This window comes from Schistocerca gregaria, chromosome 1 (assembly GCF_023897955.1).
Source record: "Schistocerca gregaria isolate iqSchGreg1 chromosome 1, iqSchGreg1.2, whole genome shotgun sequence".
Lineage (NCBI taxonomy): Eukaryota > Metazoa > Arthropoda > Insecta > Orthoptera > Acrididae > Schistocerca > Schistocerca gregaria.
Window position 1 is genome coordinate 955,511,911 of NC_064920.1, and position 20,920 is coordinate 955,532,830.

The 20,920-nt window shown below is 38.0% G+C and overlaps 1 protein-coding gene across 1 annotated transcript in view; it reads left to right on the plus strand.

Moving 5' to 3' along the window:
* LOC126276214 (spermine oxidase) overlaps nucleotides 1-20,920 on the plus strand; it is a 74,067-nt gene that overhangs the window by 27,459 nt on the left and 25,688 nt on the right. Inside the window, exons 4-5 of the mRNA XM_049977257.1 lie at nucleotides 14,983-15,181; nucleotides 15,266-15,386. Of these exons, the coding sequence (XP_049833214.1) occupies nucleotides 14,983-15,181; nucleotides 15,266-15,386 (320 nt within the window). The remainder of the gene's footprint in view (nucleotides 1-14,982; nucleotides 15,182-15,265; nucleotides 15,387-20,920) is intronic.

The following is a 20,920-nucleotide window of genomic DNA, read 5'->3' on the forward strand; positions in this document are numbered from 1 at the left end:
AACCATTTTCAAAATATTTCCGTAACTACTTCATACTGTTGTAAATCACATGGCAAAATATAAATCTGGGATAATGATGATGGGTTCATTGTTAAAAAAAAATTATTCTGGACTCTTGTTTTTCATTAACGGCCCTAGTTTGACCACACTGACCTTTAAGGTAGTACATCACTAGAGGACCATATACATAGGGCTTGATGTCTGTACAATAATTCAGAGACTGGAGCCATTGTTGAGATGATGTAGCCTGCATTGTTACCTTCTAAGGCTTTGTGTGCCTACAGTATTATTGTGCACGATGGTTTTAGTGCAAATCAATCGTTACCTCTGTGTTGACCAGTCTGTATCTACTATATTTAATAGTTCATTTTCAAATAAATCTATACATTGAAGGACAGTTTGTAAGTGGTTTTTGTATAAATGTGGAACCAAGTAAAAATGCTCCTAATTACATTGTTCGGCAGTTCCAAAAATTTTTGAAAGAGAAAGGATTCATGGAAGGTCCAAACCCAAAACCAGGGAAGTGTTTACCAATAGAAACTGTCAAAACTGTACATTCATTTAATGAAAATGATGAAGTTAGCAGGGCAATGCCAGGTATTAAAAATTGTGTGACAGTTACAGAAACAAGTGGAAATAAAACAAAAATATCAAAAAGACTTATTTTGTGTAACCTTAAAGAAACTTACAAGCATTTTAAAGACAAGTTTCCTAACATAAAAATAGGTTTCTCTAAATTTGCTGAGTTGAGACCAAAACATTGTGTATTAGCTGGCCGGAGTGGCGCACACACTGTCTGCGTGTGCACAACTCACCAAAACATAAAATTAATGATAGAATATGCCAAACTAAATACAGTAACAAACAGCAGCTTAAACAATTATAAGCAGTGCATTGCAAAAATGTTTTGCAACCCATCATCAATTGATTGCAACATGGGAAACAGTGAATACTGCCCTGGAGAAACTGTCATACGTAAAATTTTAAAAGACTCTTTTAATGAAAACTTAATTGAACAAGTTCAGTTCCGACAGTGGATGTCAGTTGACCGATGTAATCTGGAAATTGTTCAGAAAACTTCTGAAGAATTCATAGATTTATTTTGTAGTAAGATGTCGACTTTGATTCGGCTTGGCTTCATTGCCAAGCAACAATGAACATTCCTTAACTCCACAAGAGAAAACCTTATGGAATCTGAATTTGTTGTCATATGCGATTTTTCAGAAAATTATAGTATAGTTCTACAGGGTGAAGCTCAGAGTGTCCACTGGACAGATTAGCATTCATCCTTTTGTTATATATTACAAACAGGAAGACAAAATTGAGCATATGAGGTTTGTCATTGTTTCTGATTGCCCGGAGCACAATAAAACTGCGGTTTACACCTTTCAGAAGAAGCTAATTTCATATCTAACAAATAAATTTCAAAAGATTCCAAAAAAGATATACTATTATTCTGACAGTTCTGCCGCTCAGTATAAAAATAAGATAAACTTCCTGAACTTTTGCCTTCATGAGGAAGACTTCAACATAAAAGTTGAGTGGCACTTTTCAGCCACAGCACATGGGAAAGGGCCTTGTGATGGAGTAGGGGGTTCACTAAAGAAACTGGCAGCTCGTGCAAGTTTGTAAAGACCCTACCAAAATCAGATCCAAACAACATGAGATCTATTTGTGTGGGCAGTAGATAATATCACAAATGTTGATTTTGCATATTCCACTCAAGAAGACTAGGCTGCTTCAGAAATATTCTTCAAAAGCCGACTTGAAGAGGCATTGAAAATCAAAGGAACACAGCAATTTCATGCTTTCATTCCCAACACTACATCAAAATTAATAGTCAAATACTTCTCAGGTGATATGCAGGGTTGGGAGAGGGAAGTAACTACATCACCAGACAAACTGACCACTGTATATGGCAGGAACTGGTGGTTTGGGTACATTTTAGACAACAACGAAGAACTTGATGAAGTGAAAATAACTTTTCTTCATCCATGTGAACCAGCTAAGTCATTCTCTTATCCTGCACATGCAGATGTCCTGTGGGTGTCAGTTGTGGATGTTCTCACAAAAGTGAATGCATTTACTCCAACAGGGAGAACATACATTCTTAATGAAAGTGATGTAAACCAAACCCGGTCAGCTTTATTAAAATGTAATATGTGAAGTTCCAAGACAATTTATTGGGAAACTGATTTCAAATCAAAACTTAATTTTTGTCTCAGGTTAGTGTTAATGTACACTCCTGGAAATTGAAATAAGAACACCGTGAATTCATTGTTCCAGGAAGGGGAAACTTTATTGACACATTCCTGGGGTCAGATACATCACATGATCACACTGACAGAACCACTGGCACATAGACACAGGCAACAGAGCATGCACAATGTCAGCACTAGTACAGTGTATATCCACCTTTCGCAGCAATGCAGGCTGCTATTCTCCCATGGAGACGATCGTAGAGATGCTGGATGTAGTCCTGTGGAACGGCTTGCCATGCCATTTCCACCTGGCGCCTCAGTTGGACCAGCGTTCGTGCTGGATGCAGACCGCGTGAGATGACGCTTCATCCAGTCCCAAACATGCTCAATGGGGGACAGATCCAGAGATCTTGCTGGCCAGGGTAGTTGACTTACACCTTCTAGAGCACGTTGGGTGGCACGGGATACATGCGGACGTGCATTGTCCTGTTGGAACAGCAAGTTCCCTTGCCGGTCTAGGAATGGTAGAACGATGGGTTCGATGACGGTTTGGATGTACCGTGCACTATTCAGTGTCCCCTCGACGATCACCAGAGGTGTACGGCCAGTGTAGGAGATCGCTCCCACACCGTGATGGCGGGTGTTGGCTCTGTGTGCCTCGGTCGTATGCAGTCCTGATTGTGGTGCTCACCTGCACGGCGCCAAACACGCATACGACCATCATTGGCACCAAGGCAGAAGCGACTCTCATCACTGAAGACGACACGTCTCCATTCGTCCCTCCATTCACGCCTGTCGCGACACCACTGGAGGCGGGCTGCACGATGTTGGGGCGTGAGCGGAAGACGGCCTAATGGTGTGTGGGACTGTAGCCCAGCTTCATGGAGACGGTTGCGAATGGTCCTCGCCGATACCCCAGGAGCAACAGTGTCCCTAATTTGCTGGGAAGTGGCGGTGCGGTCCCCTACGGCACTGCGTAGGATCCTACAGTCTTGGCGTGCATCCGTGCGTCGCTGCGGTCCGGTCCCAGGTCGACGGGCACCTGCACCTTCCGCCGACCACTGGCGACAACATCGATGTACTGTGGAGACCTCACGCCCCACGTGTTGAGCAATTCGGCGGTACGTCCACCCGGCCTCCCACATGCCCACTATACGCCCTCGCTCAAAGTCCGTCAACTGCACATACGGTTCACGTCCACACTGTCGTGGCATGCTACCAGTGTTAAAGACTGCAATGGAGCTCCGTATGCCACGGCAAACTGGCTGACACTGACGGCGGCGGTGCACAAATGCTGCGCAGCTAGCGCCATTCGACGGCCAACACCGCGGTTCCTGGTGTGTCCGCTGTGCCGTGCGTGTGATCATTGCTTGTACAGCCCTCTCGCAGTGTCCGGAGCAAGTATGGTGGGTCTGACACACCGGTGTCAATGTGTTCTTTTTTCCATTTCCAGGAGTGTATATTTTATAGAAAGTTGTTTCAAAATTATTATTAGTACCTATTGTGTTAAATTTAGCTATGTACAGATACCTGTTACTCAAAAACAAGCAGTATGTATTTAATTTGTTTAATAGTTCCATTTCAAACATCATGGACCAGAACTATTATGTAAATACTTGTACTTATTCATACTTTATTTCAGTTTGTAGTTAAATGCTCAATTTCTTGTTTTTGTTATATCGGTTAATATACTGTTAGTGAAGTATGAAATTAAAATAAGCAATCAACTTAATTATAAAATATGCTGATTAGTTTTGGTTTAATAAAGTGATGTTTTGATGTTTCTAATACTTTTTTTACTTACCTTTCAGTATATTTTAAAGGAATTCCTGTTTGTTAAAGGTCAATTTGGTCAAACTAGGGCTGTTAGTGAAAAACAAGAGTCCGGAATAATTTTTTTTGACAATGAACCCATCATCATCCCAGATTTATATTTTGCCATGTGATTTACAATAGTATGAAGTAGTTATGGAAATAGTTTGAAAATTTTCAATTATGTACTTATTGTAAAAAAATTAAATCAAAATATTAATTACCATTTTGAAAATGGTTATTAATTAGAAGCTATGTTTTGTTGTATATCCCTGGAAAGAGCATGGAAAATGCTGCAAAATGACACCTTTCCCAGTTCTGTAGCTCAATTAGGGCAGCTCCTAGGACAATTTAAAAAAAGTTCGTTCACACATTTTTGGCTGGTTTTTGAAAAGTTTACATAGCCATATTTCAGGAATGGTTTGAGATAAAAAATTGAAATTTGGTATTTTTATTAGTCCCAGTGCCCACTATAAGTATACCAACTTTCAGCAAAACCTAAGAGGGTGAGGTAAAATAGGTGTGTTGATTTGACATGGAATGACTCTCATTTAAGATATTCATCCATAGTGTAGAAACAATGCTCATGCAAAAACAGTTTTACAGCTTTTTTTTTCCTCTCTATGTAAATGGAGGCAATGTCTCAACCTTGTCTGATGATAATGAATAATGTTATTCAAGCTACACTTGTCAAGATTTTTTCTGATATACATTATGGTCTGAAAAATAATGCGCAGGTTTTTAAATAATTCTTGGCAATGAGCCCATTTATTGCATTTAGGCATTATTCTTACAGCTCTCTTTTGTAATCTGAAAATTCTTTGTAGATTCTGGATACTATTTCCCCAAAAGATTATTCCTTAGCTAAGGGTGGTAGTAGGCTGACCTTACACAGATGCCACTGCATACTGATACAAGGACTCAAAGCAGGTAGCATGCTGTGGAAACCCTCTTTGAGACAATCATGACATGTTCATTCCATTTTGGTTGGCTGTCAATGTACAGTCATAAGAATTTAGTGTTAGATACGTCTGTTATTGAAGTGTTATGGAATTTTAAATTTGTGGACTTGTTGTACTTCTTGTTTATTCTAAAGTACATGCTGTTTGTTTTCTTAATGTTGAGAGTTACTCTGTTCTCTGTAGACCATTTGTAAACATCTGCTAGTGCTTCATTGGCTTTTCCCAATTGCAGGTCAGGTGTCTTGCTGGTAATCAGTATATTACTGTCATCAGCAAAAAGTACTTTTTTCTCCTTGCTCCACACATTGTGGGAAATCATTAACATAAATTAAGAACAATAGTGCGCCCAAAACACTTCCTTGTGGGACTCCTATATTAACATACTGTGGGTCAGAGAAGTGATTTACCACATATTTGGATGTGCTATGTGAAATTTCTACTCTCTGCAGTCTGTTATTTAGGTACGATTGGAACCATTTAGTTACCGCTCCACTGATTTCCAGAGATTCCAACTTGTGTAGAAGAATGTCATGATCAACGGTATCAAAGGCCCCTCGATAGATCTAGAAAAATTCCAGTTATGTAACTGTCCTTGTCTAGTGATTCAAAACCGATTTTTGTAAACTGAGTTATTGTGGTTTCAGTGCTTCTGCCCAGTCTGAAGCCATGCTGTTCCTTGCAGAGAATATTATATTTATTTAAGCAGCTCATATGTCTATTTTTGATTAAAGTCTTCACTATTTTGGAAAATAATGGAAGTAAAGCAATTGGCCTGTAATTTTCTGTGTTTTCATTGTCACCTATTTTGTGAAGAGGTGTGATTTTAGCTAGTTTCAGGTAGTCTGGGAAGCAGCCAGTCTTAAAAGACTAGTTAATGATGTCAGCTAAAGGGGCTTTAATGCTGTCTAAGCACTATTTTAACACACAAACTGGGACTTCACCCAGTCCTGTTGATGATTTGTTTTTTAATTGTCTTATGGTACTTCTTACTTCTCTCTCAGTGGTGGGGAGCAGAATCATTGAATTTTTTATGTAATTTTTCACTGTAATACCGGTAATTTTGCACTGGAATACCAGATCTTATTGGAAATTTGCCCTGTAGGTCTTTTGCAATACTGGAAGTATGAGTTTATGAAGTTAGCCAGCTCTTTTTGATCACTGTACTGCCTGATTTCTTGATTTTATTATTTGAATGTGTTTTTTCTTTTAATTTCCAGTCTTGTGTTTAACTAAAGTCCAAGCAGTTTTACTTTTGTTATTTGCATTTTTTATCAGTTTGTCATTAGCTGACTGAAGTACTTTTTTTTTTTTTTTTTTTTTATTAAATAGCTTTCAAAACCAGGGTCATTGCATGTATTCTTTGTAGAGCTGAATGTCTGAAGGTTTGATCTCAACAGATCTTAGCAGAAAGATCCCTTGTGATATAAATGAAAGAAAATTAAAATCATATCACATTAGTCCATTCTACAAATTATCTATTTACCTAGATTCAAGATTAGCAATTCCTGTTAGCTGAATGGCAATTATTTACTCTCATTATAAAGAGCCAGCTTTTCTTACAACATTCAGTCAGATGTTGTTCTGTGATAAATATTAATGTTTTCCTGCAATTATTAATGTAACAGTGAGAGATAAGCAGAAGTTGTTTAATATAACAGGAAAAAGCTTTTTAACCACACTCTCCCACTTCCCTGACAGTAGTCACTTCCGTGTTAACTTTGCTTCACGAAGTTTAGCTATGTGAGTACAAGTTTGACAATTTAGGGATAGTTAATTATTAATGCAGTATCTATCATCTGCTTCATTTTGTTAATGTATGTCTTGTCTCGTTCCTTGCTTGAAGATTCTCCTTAGTGATGGGATCTATGGAAAACAATAAATGAATGAATGAACAGCTTTGTGAACTGGACATAAGAATACTAACTTTGTTACTCTACTGAATAAAAAGTAGTGACTGTTAGTCCCACAATGTGTGCTGATGCACAATGTAGCCATCAATTTTTCTGTGATGCAGATGTTGTTCATGAAAATATTTAATGTGCTCATACCTGCAAAATAAAATTGTTGTTGATTGTGCTTAACTGTAAATTAATGTTCATAATGGCAAATCCCATGATGGTAGGCCCAAAACAAAAATCCAGTAAGGAACCTTGACCTTACATCTGTAGTTTTTCTGCATATTTTGTTCAGGTTGTGTACACTAATGTATCACCTACAGTAATTACCTTACGTTTTATTTATGTAATTACCTTCAGTGCATTACGTAAATTATTCTAATAGTAATATCACAAATAAAGTGGAACTTCACATAGCGAGCATAATTTGTTCCAGAATCTTACTCGTAGTGAGGAACACTCATTTTTTTATCCCATATAAATTAATGTAAAATACGATAGTGCATTCCATGCAGAAAAAGTACTAAAAGTTTTATCTTATTCGAGTTATTTATTCAAAGAAAATTTTACATACAGTATTGTGTACTTCCTTATTCACGATACATAACTATTTCTTTTTTACTAGGAAACTATTTATGGTCATTTGTTTCATCTTATTGTGCCAGAAGATTGCTGCTTTGCTGTTACCGCTTCCTCCTCCTCCTCATTCTCAACTTCCTTTGGTAGTCATTTCAAGGCTGTGATCTTCCACAAGCTCATCAATATCATTGTTATCCACTTCTAGTACATGCTCTTGGCCAAAGACGCAATCTCGTTGACTACAGGTTGCACAAGTACTGACTCAAATGCTTCCTAGTCACATACGACAACGCACTCCAGCCAAATCTTCTTCCAACCAGAAGTGAGAGTTCTCTTGGTAACCGCTTCTCACTCCTTTTTGATCAACGTGACGCAGACAACAATGTCGAAGTGATATTTCCAAAACTTTCTGCAAGTGAGATTGGTAGCTTCAGTCAACTCAAAGCAATACTCAAAGAGTGTTTTAGTGTAGAGCTCCTTAAAGTTAGAATTAATCTACTGGTCCATAAGCCGGAGTAATTGAATGGTCTTGTTAGACAGAAAATGGATCTTGATCAATTGAAGTTCTTCGAGGAGGTGGTATTGTAGGCCTGAAGAATGGACAGTAGCATGGAGTGGCAGATTTATCTCAAGCAAATATTTTTTTTACTGAAGGGCAAAACATTTCATTGACCCAGCCTCAAAAAAGATCATGTGTCACCCAAGCCTTGTTGTTGGACCTCCATATGTCATTTAACTTGCTCTTCTGGACTTCATGCTCATGGAGATTCTGAATGGTAACCAAGACGTGGTTTAATTTTCAAATTACCACTTGCATTGGCACAGAATAGCAGTGTGAGATGGTTTTTGAACCAGGCAATGCAGTCTCCTCTGCAGTTATAAAGGTAGGCTTCGGCATGTTTTTCCAGATGGACCCCTCCCGTCACAATTAAAAACCTGTTGTGGCAGATTACCCTCAGAATCTAAGATCATCTTTAAGTCACTGATGAAGTTCTCTGCTGCCTTTGTCGCTGAGCTGGCTGCTACGACATGCCTCACAATGCTGTGGATGCTGGTTCTTCTCTTAAACTTCTCAAACCACCCACAGCTTCCCTTAAACACTTTTTTGGTCGCTGATGATCCTAGCGTCTTCTCAACAAGTTCAGCGAAAATCGTTCTTGTCTTCTCACAAATAATGTTCTCGTTAATAGTGTCAATTTGCAGTTCCTTTTCATTTATCCATATAAGGAGCAACCTTTTGACATTGTCCAGAATAAGCAACCATTCTTTAGATACTCTCGTAACTCCCTTTGAAATATTTATCTGTCTCGTTAATCTTGTCCCTGTTCTTGAGGACAGTGCAGGTAGTTGATGTAGACTGATTGCATGTGTGTACTAAATTAGCAATGCTCACACCACATTCATGTTTCTCATTGATTTTATGTTTCATTTCTAAGGTCACTACCTTTGTCTTATGATCATATTCTTGTGGCTTTATCTTCAGGAACATTTCTATGAAGGTTATTAATATTAAAATTTGCACACAAAAAAACGCTGTGTGTATACAAGTTTAGAAAAATGTGTGATCACAAGCTGCACTAAGATTGTAGCAGAAAGAGTGCTAAACCCAGACTGCAGTATGTACTAAAAACATTGTTCACATGTCGCTGCTGACAATGAAAGGTGTTCATATGGTCGAACATTTCCTCCGCCACGCGCAAACAGCTGGTAACATCACACTAAATCATTGTCACTTGTTGTGCGAAACATCACTCGTTAAGTGAGTCATCTTTTTACAATTTGTTTTGCTCGTTATGCGAATTGCATGTTATGGGAGATGCTCATTAAGCAAGATTCCACTGTAGTACTTTGAACCATTTACTGCAACGGGAACAGCTGGATCCATACTGACAGTTGTGCAGCAGAATGAATGAGAGGAAATGAAAAAAGGCCATTCAGCCATCGAGGAAAAGAGAAGAAATAGGAATTGAAAAGCTGAAGTGTTCAATAATGGGAAGGGAAATGAAAATTGCCTCAACCCTAGGTGCGGAAGAGACAAGATATTGAAAGCAGATAAGATGTTGAAAGCAATCATTGCCCGTAAACACATTGTTCAAGTGGTGGCACTGTACTACTAATATCTATTTCCCCTTTTTGCCCAAAATGCTGTTAATATTCATGTTAGTGTCTTTTTTAATTTAGATACTATCTAATATATCACATTTTATTTTTATTTACTGTTACTGAACTCTGACCGTAATTTATTTGTGATGAACTGTAGACTAAAACTGAAGAAAATTAGGAAATTAAGTAGACAAATTGAAAGCTCCTGCGGTTGTTGGCAGTTTCAAAGGGAGAATTAGGCAATGGCTGATCAAAATGTGGGTAAGGATCACTAAAGAAGAGAAATGAGTAGCTTTGAGAGATGAAATAGGGAAAGTTGTTGACGATCACATGGGTAAAAATATAAGGCTAAATAGAAACTGCTGGATAAGTCAGGAGATACTGAATTTAATTGACAAAAGGAGAAAATATAAAAATGCAACAAATTAAGCAAGTGAAAGGGAAACCAAATGTCTGATAAATGAGATTGGTAGAAAATGCAAACTGGTTAGAGGTTTTAGAACCATGCATTAAAGAAATCTTTGGAAAGAAGAAAATTAACTGTATGAACATCAAGGGCAAGCCAGTACTAAGCAATGAAGGGGATAGGCTGAAAGGTGGAAGGAATATATTGAGGATCTATGTAAGGGAAAGAAACTTGAAGACAATATTAAAGACAGCAAAGAGAATGGACATGGAGGTGAGATGGGATATATGATACTGTGAAAAGAATTTGGCAAATCACTGAAAGAGCTAAGTGGAAACAAGATGGCTGGAATAAGACAACCTTCCCTGAGAGCTACTGGGTTCTGTGGAAGAGTCAGTCACGATGAAGTCATTCAACCTAGTGTGCAAGATACAATATATGAGACAGGCAAAATATCTTCATACTTCAGCAAAAACATAGTTATATAACTTTCGAAGTGCTGACAGGTGTGAATACTAATGAACCATCAGTTAAAAGTCATGGTTGCAAAATACTGACATGAATTATTTACATAAGAATGCAGAAGCTTGTAGAGGTCAATTGTGGAGAAGATCAGTTGGATTCCGGATAATGTAGGTACATGTGAGGCAATAGTGACTACAACTTATCTTAGAAGTTAAGTTGAAGAAAGGTAAACTTATGTTTGTAAATTTAGAGGAAGCTTTTGACAATGTCGACAGGTTTACACTCTGAAATTCTAAAAGCATCAGAGATAAAATATAGTTAGTGAACTGTTATTTAAAGCTTTTGCAAACCAGACTGCATTTAAAAGAGTTGAAGGGCATGAAAGAGAAGCAGTGGTGGAGAAGTGAGTGTGACAGACTTATAGCCTATCCCAATTTTGTTCAGTCTGTACATTGGGCAATGTGTTCTGAAAGCCAAGGCAAAATTTAGAAAGGGGATTAAAGTTCATGGAGAAGAAATAAAAGCTGTGTGATTTGCCAGTGATATCGTAATTCCATTAGAGTCAGCTAAGGACTTGGCAGAGCAATTGAACTGAAAGGATAATGTGTTGAAAATAAGTTATGAGATGAACATCAATAAAACTAAAACAATAGTAGTGAAGTATAGTCAAGTTAAATCAGGTGATGCAGAGGGAATTAGATCAGAAAATGAGGTGCTAAAAGTAGTTGGCATTAAAATAAACGATGGTGGATGAAGTAGCGAAGTTATAAAATTCAGTCTGACAACAGCAAGAGAAGCATTTCTAAAAGAGGGCAATTTGTTAATGTCTTATGTAAATTCAAGAGTTAATAATTTTTTTCTGAAAGTATTTGTCTGGAGTGCATCCTTGTAAGCAGGTGAAATGTGTACAAGATGAGCATAGAAGCTTTTGATATGTGGTGCTATAGAAGAATGCTGAAGGTTAAGTAGGTAAACTGAATAACAAATGAGCTGGTAGTGAAATGAATTTTTTTTGGGGAGGGGGGTCTGTGGCACAACTTGGCCAAAAGAAGGGATGAGGTGATAGTACACCTCCTGAGGTATCAACAAATTGTCAGTTTGCTAGTGGAAGGAAGGAAGAGTGCATGTGTTGTAGTGTAACGACGCATATGACTCAATGATTTTTGTTTGAAATATGACCATGTGCAGACTTCGTCACCTACGTCATTTACTAAACACTTAAAAAAAATTATTTAAATTCTTTTAAAGTTCTCTATAAAAGATTATTGAATGAAACTGTAATTAAAATACCTTCAGTTGAGTCGTTTGTGCAAAATTACATCACTCAGTCAAACCGGTTTGCGCAAAACTTTTGAAATATAGATGTCGTTTGTTTCTTCTTGGAAATTATATTCTTGCAATTTATCTTATTTTTCCCATATTAAAATCAGACTGTAAAACCTTTAAGTTTCAAAAATCGAAATCAAACTCTTCTGAAAATTAATATCTTGGAAAAATTCAGAAATAATTCTTCCTCAATATAACTCTTCATAAATAATTCTCAAACACGTATTTAAGCTTTAGAGCATACACTGTTTTATTGTCTTCATATATGCTACATACAGATGTGGACATGAGACTCGAAAAAACAGAACTGAACAAAATACAACATGAACTAAACATTCTGTGACGTCATTACAATGAAAACTTACAAATTTTTATTTATTTGAATGTTGGAGGTTCGACGCAACAACCCGGTCACAGGATCTTCTGCTTCTCTTTGGCCATTGACCCGCGATGTCTAGTGTCCAGCAATTTTCTTTCTGGTTACGGCAGTGAAGATGCTGTCTCCGCGAATTGCGCTGTTCTCTCCAAACATTAAACATACAAAACAAAAATACAAACTTTAAATATTTTACAAACATAACAAAATATTACAAATACATAAACAAAACACTAAATTAAACTTATATTCACCTGCAAACTGAGCTGATCCTTGTGGAAGGTGACACTTTAATTTTGCGTCCCATTACTGTGTGTGTGTGTGTGTGTGTGTGTGTGTGTGTGTGTGTGTGTGAGGAAGATACAGAGAACGAGAGAGAGAGAGAGAGAGAGAGATTGGTAAAGGGGGGAAATGGTCAAAATTGTACGGGAGACGAGGCTCGAATACAATAAGCAGTTTCAAATGGATTTTGGTTGTGGTTGTTCTGCAGATATGGACTGGCTTGCACAGATAGACTAGCATAAAAAGCTGCATAAAACCACAATCACAGCAATAACATCACCAAATTATGTAGCTCTTTGTTGTCAGTGCTGTGCGTGATGTAAATTAGAACTATAAACTTCTACTGTACATGGAAACTGTAGAGTACAGCTGTATTTTTTGCCCCGCTGAAGAATAAGCTTAAATATTCAGTAGGACATCTGTGCTGTTTTAGTGCTAAAAGTTTTATTGATTTATCTATTTCTTGAGGATCATTTACAGAAAAATAGTCTTCCCACTACCCCAACTATAGTCAGAATCTTCTTATAGTGCACCAGCTCTGAAATCGTTCTTTGTATCATCCTAATAGTGATGTACACCTATGTGTCACTTGGAGGTGTAGAATCAGTGCTACTGAAGTTCTTGTAATATAAATTAAGTTTGTAGTTCTGTCTTCGTGAAATACTGTTGTTGGTCAGTAGGGTTGGTCATTAATTCTTGGTTTTCACCACATTTGTTCACTGTAAGTATCATATCTGTACCCAAAAATCACAATATGAGGTGTGACAATAAAGAAATGAGATTCGTTGTAGTGCGCATTTCTGGCATTGTCCATGACAAAGAGAAGATGGGGGAATAACATTGGGACTCTCCCTGACACGCGTACAAAATTTTGCACAGCTGTGGTTGCCAGTCTAGCTGTGAGCCTTCTTAGAAACAGGTTGTATGTCTGAATTCCGCCATAATTATGCTACGCTCTGAAGTACGACAACATGTTAACATCAAATTCCTCACAAAACTTGGAAAATCCGCCACAGAAACTTGAGATTTGTTGAAAGACGTTTATGGTGATCAATGTCTACCTCAAATGCAAGTTTTCGAGTGCGTCAAGAGGTTCAAGGACAGTAGGAAAGACATCAAAGATGATCCAAAATCAAGCCATCCTTCCCCTTCGAAAACTGAAGAGAATGTGGAGATGATCAGTTGAAGTGCTTGAGAAGACCACTGCCTGAGCATTTTAGCAATTTCAGAACTTGCCTGCATCACTAAGGAAACCATTAGACAGATTTTGCACAATGATCTGGGCATAATCTGTCCTAGAGTAGTGCCAAGGACCCTCACAAACAAGCAAAAGCAACATGAGTGGATTGTTGTGCTGACACTCTTGAAAACATTGAAAATGACACTGATTACCTCAGCAAAGTAATTATGTGTGAAAAAACATGGATATCCCAATATGATCCAGAGACTAAAAGAGCCCTCAATCCCCTAGGAAGAAGAAAGTGTGCATGAGCAAATCAAAATTCAAAACAATGGTGATTGTTTTCTTCAATATCTGAGGGGTTGTCTACATTGATTGGGTACCAAATGATCACACAGTTGATCAAGCTTATTATGTAACTGTTCTGAAGACCCTCCATGAACGAGTGTGATGGAGGAGACCAGATCTGTGGAAGAATTGCTCATGGATTCTTCGTCAGAACAACATGCTGGCCCATAACACTACGTCTGTGAACAGATTTTTGGCAAAAAACAACCAGTGATGGAACATCCACTGTACTCGGCTAATCTAGCACCATGCGACTTCTTTCTCTTCCCAAAACTGAAGTCTGCACCCAAAGGAACCAGATTAGAGTCCATAAATGCAGTAAAGGAAAAAGCAACAAGCCTGTTCAAAAGCATAATACAAAAAGACTCGCAGCAGTGCTTCCAACAGTGGAAAATTTATGTGGAATGGTGCAGATTTCACACAGGGGACTACATAGAAGTTTTTCAATAGAGATTTAGAGCATGAGTGCAGTTTCTTTATTGCCATATCTCGTATATTTCTTCCTTGGTAATGTTCAAAGTGAAAATCAATCTTTACCAAAAATATGGTGACTATGATAACTTAAAGTTCAGCATCCATACATCTATCTGTATAATATTCAAGTGAAAGGTGGCAGAAAATAAGTGTAAATAAATTTAAAATTTCTTAGTGATGGGAGCACACAAGTGGAAATCTCCTCTGTTATATCTGTCAATTGATGTACTTTTACTGCAGTTTTTTACTGCATTACAGGTACATTGTTTGATACATGTAGCAGGGGAGATTTCCACAAGTATACTCTTGTCACTAAGCAATTTCAAATTTATTCTACACTTATTTTCTGCCATGTTTCACTTGAAGGTCATAAAGGCTGATAATGAATGCTGAACTGTAGCTGTCATTGTTGTTAATAGATTGATTTTTGCCTCAAAATACCAACATATCAAGGAAAATGTTTTGTTCCATTTGGGTATAGATGTGATACATCTAGTGAGCAGATGTGATGAAAACCATGCAGTCTTTAAGTGCAACTGATGGTTTCATGCAATTGGGAATTTTTTGTTTCAGCTGATTTAAGTAAATGCTGGTTTCGTAAAATTTACTCGTTTTCCAAAGTATCAGAGACACTTTTACTTGGATGGATATCAGGTAAAGAAGCAGAGTATATGGAAACATTAGCACATGAGGAAGTTGCAGAAAAGTGCACGGAGATACTGAGAAAGTTTCTTAATGATCCATTTGTACCTAAACCAAAGCTCTGTGTATGGTAAGTATACCTTCATTTATTATTTACAAGATTTTTTTTTTACAAACCCCTGAAAATATATAAAAATATTTATTTCTCTCACAGTACCAGTTGGCGCTCTCAGCCTTACACAAGAGGTTCCTACACTGCAATGGCTGTCGGTGCTAGTCAGGTTGACATTGAGAACATAGCACGGCCACTTTATGCCAGCACACAGGAAAAGAAGGTATAGCTAATAATTCTGTTTATTGAGGGGGAATTACTGTGGTATTTCCTCACATTGGTATGGACTGCAGTGTTCGCTCAACTGATACGACATGGTGAAATGTAAAGCTTTGTGTTGCCTTTTGTTTTTATTGTAAGCACATTAGTGTTCTTTGCTTATACAGACTCGTAGAATGTTGTATTTCCTCAGATACTTACTAAAAACACTGCCTGACAAGAAAAGGGAAGCACTATAAAGGGGAGAAGGAAATAAAATGAAACTTCGCCAGGTACATGTACAAAGTTACATTGACATCCAGCCACCACTTTTTTTTGTCAGGCAGTGTACTTATGTTAGTGCCTCTCATGCTGGGATCTGTGTGAGCTGCCCTTCCTTTGCAACTGTCCCCAAAGTATCCCATCCTTTCTAAGGAAGGAACCATGAATTCGCAAATCGAGGGTTGCGTCATTTATTTTTATATGTGCCTGTCAGACTACTAATACACTAATGGCCATTAAAATTGCTACACCAAGAAGAAATGCAGATGATAAATGAGTATTCATTGGACAAATATATTATACTAGAACTGACATGTGATTACATGTTCACGCAATTTGGGTGCATGCATCCTGAGAAATCAGTACCCAGAACAACCACCTCTGGCTGTAATAACAGCTTTGATAGGCCTGAGCATTGAGTCAAACAGAGCTTGGATGACATGTACAGGTACAGCTGCCCATGCAGCTTCAATACGATACCACAGTTCATCAAGAGTAGTGACTGGCGTATTGTGACGAGCCAGTTGCTTGGCCACCATTGACCAAATATTTTCAACCGATGAGAGATCTGGAGAATGTGTTGGCAGGGCAGCAGTCAAACATATTCTGTATCCAGAAAGGCCCATACAGGACCTGCAACATGCGGTCGTGCATTATCCTGCTGAAATGTAGGATTTCACAGGGGTCAAATGATAGGTAGAGCCACGGGTCGTAACAAATCTGAAATGTAACGTCCACTGTTCAGAGTTCCATCAATGCGAACAAGAGATGATCGAGACGTGTAACCGATGGCACCCCATACCATCACACCAGGTGATACGCCAGTATGGCTATGACAAATACACGCTTCCAATGTGCGTTCACTGCGATGTCGCCAAACACAGATGCGACCATCATGATGCTGTAAACAGAACCTGGATTCATCCCAAAAAATGACTTTTGCCATTCATGCACCAAGGTTTGTGTTTGAGTACACCATCCCAGGCACTCCTGTTTGTGATGCTGTGTCAAGGGTAACTGCACCCATGATCTCCGAGCTGATAGTCCGTGCTGCTACGAACGACGTCGAACTGTTCATGCAGATGGTTGTTGTCTTGCAAACGTCCCCATCTGTTGACTCAGGGATCGAGATGTGGCTGCACGATTCATTACAGCCATGTTGATAACATGCCTGCCATCTCGACTGCTAGTGATACAAAGCCATTGGGATCCAGCACGGCATTCCATATTACCCTCCTGAACCCACCGATTCCATATTCTACTAACAATCATTGGATCTTGATCAACGCTAGGAGTAATGACACGATATGATAAACCGCTACAATCCGACCTTTATCAAAGTCGTAAACGTGATGGTACACATTTCTCCTCCTTACATGAGGCATCACAACAACGTTTCACCAGGCTAATGCCGGTCAACTACTATTTGTGTATGAGAAATCGGTTGGAAACTATCCTCATGTCAGCACGTTGTGGGTGTCGCCACCAGTGCCACCCTTATGTGAATTCTCTGAAAAGCTAATCATTTGCATATCACAGCATCTTCTTCCTGTCGGTTAAATTTTGCGTCTGTAGCACATCACCTTCAAGGTGTAGCAATTTTAATGGCCAGTAGTGTATTTCGTTTTCTGATGGTAAGAACCGGTCAGAAATTTTGTCTCTTAATTACTGTTTTCCTGAGTGAATTTTCCTTTTTATACAAGAGAGGCTTCATAATTTTATGTATGGGTCAGGTCTTGTAGACAAATATTCACATGAGTGACTCTTTTCTTTAGAAGTGCGCAGGTTAAGAAAGGGTAAGGTTATGCAGGCGGCTAAGAGTAAGTAGAGTAATTTCATGTTGTTGTAAGACTGCTGATGTTGATGTGATGGCATAGTGCACTTACAACCGCAATTGAAGAAGCCATATTGCCATCAGTCTACTCGATATCATTTACAATCCACGACATAAAATATATTTTTCTGTTGTTTGTATTTAGTGTTGGCACTTAAAACTGTAGACTTTTTGAGGAAATGAAAATGTGGCTTTTTACTCCAAATAAAATTAAGGAACAGTTAACTTGCAACAAAAAACATGAGTTGGAGTTTTTTGTCATAACAATTCTGGCAGTACTGGCAATTCTCTGAATCTCTACTTGGGAGACCAGGAACATGAAACAGCAGAAAAAGCTTGTCAAGTACGAGGAATTGAACAACTTGAATCTGATATAATTACCGGTGAACCTTTTAGCCCTTCATTAGTGACCGATCCATCGCTAAATTAATTTCCAGAAAAATATGCTCAACAACTGAATGAAATCTGATTACCAGTGATCTGAAACTGAGAAGTCTTTAAACCTACCACAAATGTAATGGAGTATTTCAGAAAATAAGAGTTTGGACACCACTGGACCTTTGCAGGTATTCGTGCAGTTTTTCCACTTTCTCAAATCAAATTAAAAGAAGGGAATGTTCAAAATGGAGGAGTCCTACTAAAAAGTCACAAATAACTACATATATTAATTACTTAGAAGGAAAAGAAAAAGATAAACAGCAGCTGCAGGACACAAATTCAAATGAATTGTAGAGCTCTAAAGAAAATATGAAAACAGATGCTAAGTATTAGAGACAAAAGAAGGAACCAGATATGAAGACGCTATTACAGTTTGGAAATGTTGATGGAAAACCTTATGGACACAAAATAGTGCAGCTGAAGAGGACAAATTCACCATTTGTGCAGGAAGGGAGCATTCAGATTCTGAGGACCAGGTACAGTTTATTTATACAAGAAGTGGTGGCATGAGGAGTGCCTTCCATGAAGGAAGCAGTCCATTTACTTGTGAGAAAAGTTAATGCATCCTCTTAATCTCACAGTATACAGCTGATTTCCTTCTTCCTTCCTTTCATTGTTTTATTTTTATTTAATGCAGTGTGATTTCTTGAAAATTAACTATGTTTTGTGATATTCTTCATTGATAAATAACAATATTTCTGTAATATTGTGGAGTTAATATTTTTTTTATAACTTGGGACATTACCCAAACTCCACTAGGTGCAGACTCTTAGCCTCTCTTATCCTTACAATTCTGTATAGAATAAACACATCAGGAACTAAAGTGCATGAGGAAAGCATGTTTGCAGGTTGGTTCATTGGTGGAGGGTATTTATAAAAAGAGAAAAATGTTGAAAAAACTCTGGATTATGGAAAGAGCAGTGAATTTAAGAATACATTAGATTTATTTTAACCTGTGTTATTGCTTACATATTTTAATAGCAGTTTGAACTTGTCCTCGCACATGGAACTATATGTGGCTACATGACTTTATTAGTACAGCAAACAAAATATGATGGTAATGCAACTAATTCATAGGGAATGTGATTTGTCCACACGCAAGTTAAAATATCTCGAACATAGCTGTCCATTCTGTTAACAGCTCTGCAGCCACACAGTTCATGGAAGTCTCTACACAGTTTTAAAAGAGTCTGATAAATGTAGAAACATAACTTGACTATGTAGACTCTACAGTTACCTGTTTTTGTTTTTGTTTTTTACATCCATACAGTAATTTATACTTAACTATGTAAAAAAAGTCTCAGATGTCACTTCAAGTTTATATCATCATCTCCTTTTTTTCTTCAAATCAAAGTTGAGGTTTATAGGCAGTATGAAACTGAGTTGATCCATGAGGCATTTGGGGTTGCCATAAAATTGTCCAAGAAGAATTCTTCTCCACTAGGACTTTATTAATGTTGTTAGAGGCTTACGGACCCGTTCTATCCTATAGAAGCCATCTGTCTTGCCCAATTCAGTCATGTATCCATTTTATGTGTTATTCCTCTAATGTTATGCTGAGGAAATAATAAATAGGGTGGAAACTTCAAAATTTTTAGGTGTTCATACCGATGAGAATTTAAACTGAATAGAGCACATTTCGTATCTCCTAAAACAACTTGGTTCAGTAACATTTATACTTAAAATCATTGCAAATCTTGGGAAGACTTGACATATTCTGCATGTTTCATTCATTAATGTCATATGGAATAATGACCTGGTGTAACACCTCTTAAAGCAAGAAACTCTTCATAGCTCAGAAAATGTGCTACAAGAATAGTATGTGGTGCTCCCGGATCAGGTTCTAGACAACTTTTTTTAGGAGTTTGGCATTCTGACTACTGCTTCACAGTATATATATTTCCTCATGAAGTTTGTAGTAAATAATCCACTGCAGTTCAGTAGGAAGAGTGAAAGACACAATCACATTACCAGAAGCAAAAATGGCATTCATTACTCAACATCAAGGTTGTATTTCGCACACAAAGGGGTACACAATGCTGCTACTAAAACTTTTGATCACTTCTAATTTTAAAACAACCAAAAAGTGTTTTCTTGACAACACATTGTATTCCGTAGAAGAATTTCCATTATTGTAATGTGTAAATTTATAAATTAGATTGCATTGTGGTGTAAAATGACTCATTCCACATCAGTACGATTTATCATGCAAAGTAATCGGTGGAACGTGAAACTAACCAACATCACAGTCTCAGTGTGATACAGTCCCAACTGGCGCCCTACAATTTCATTGAGAAACTCATCAATGATAAAGTTTCAGTGAAAGAATCAATACAAGATAATAAAAAAGTCCATAAGTCACAGAAAATGAAACATGTCAGTTTCCAAGGAATCAATACAATTTAGACTTTGGCCCTCCATTGCATTAGCTGTTTGTGCTTATGAGCTTCTACATCTGCATCTACATCTACATTTATACTCTGCAAGCCACCCAACACTGTGTGGCGGAGGGCACGTAATGTAGCACTGTCGTTACCTCCCTTTCCAGTTCCAATCGCGTATGGTTCGCGGGAAGAACGACTGCCGGAAAGCCTCCGTGCACACTCGAATCTCTCTAATTTTACATTCATGATCTCCTCAGGAGGTATAAGTTGGGGGAAGCAATATATTCGATACCTCATCCAGAAACGCACCCTCTCGAAACCTGGACAGCAAGCTACACTGTGATGCAGAGCGCCTCTCTTGCAGAGTCTGGCACTTGAGTTTGCTAAATATCTCCGTAACACTATCACGCTTACCAAATAACCCTGTGATGAAACACACTGCTCTTCTTTGGATCTTCTCTATCTCCTCTGTCAACCCGACCTGGTACGGATCCCAAACTGATGAGCAATACTCAATTATAGGTTGAATGAGTGTTTTGTAAGCCACCTCCTTTGTTGATGGACTACATTTTCTAAGAACTCTCCCAATGAATCTCAACCTGACACCTGCCTTACCAACTA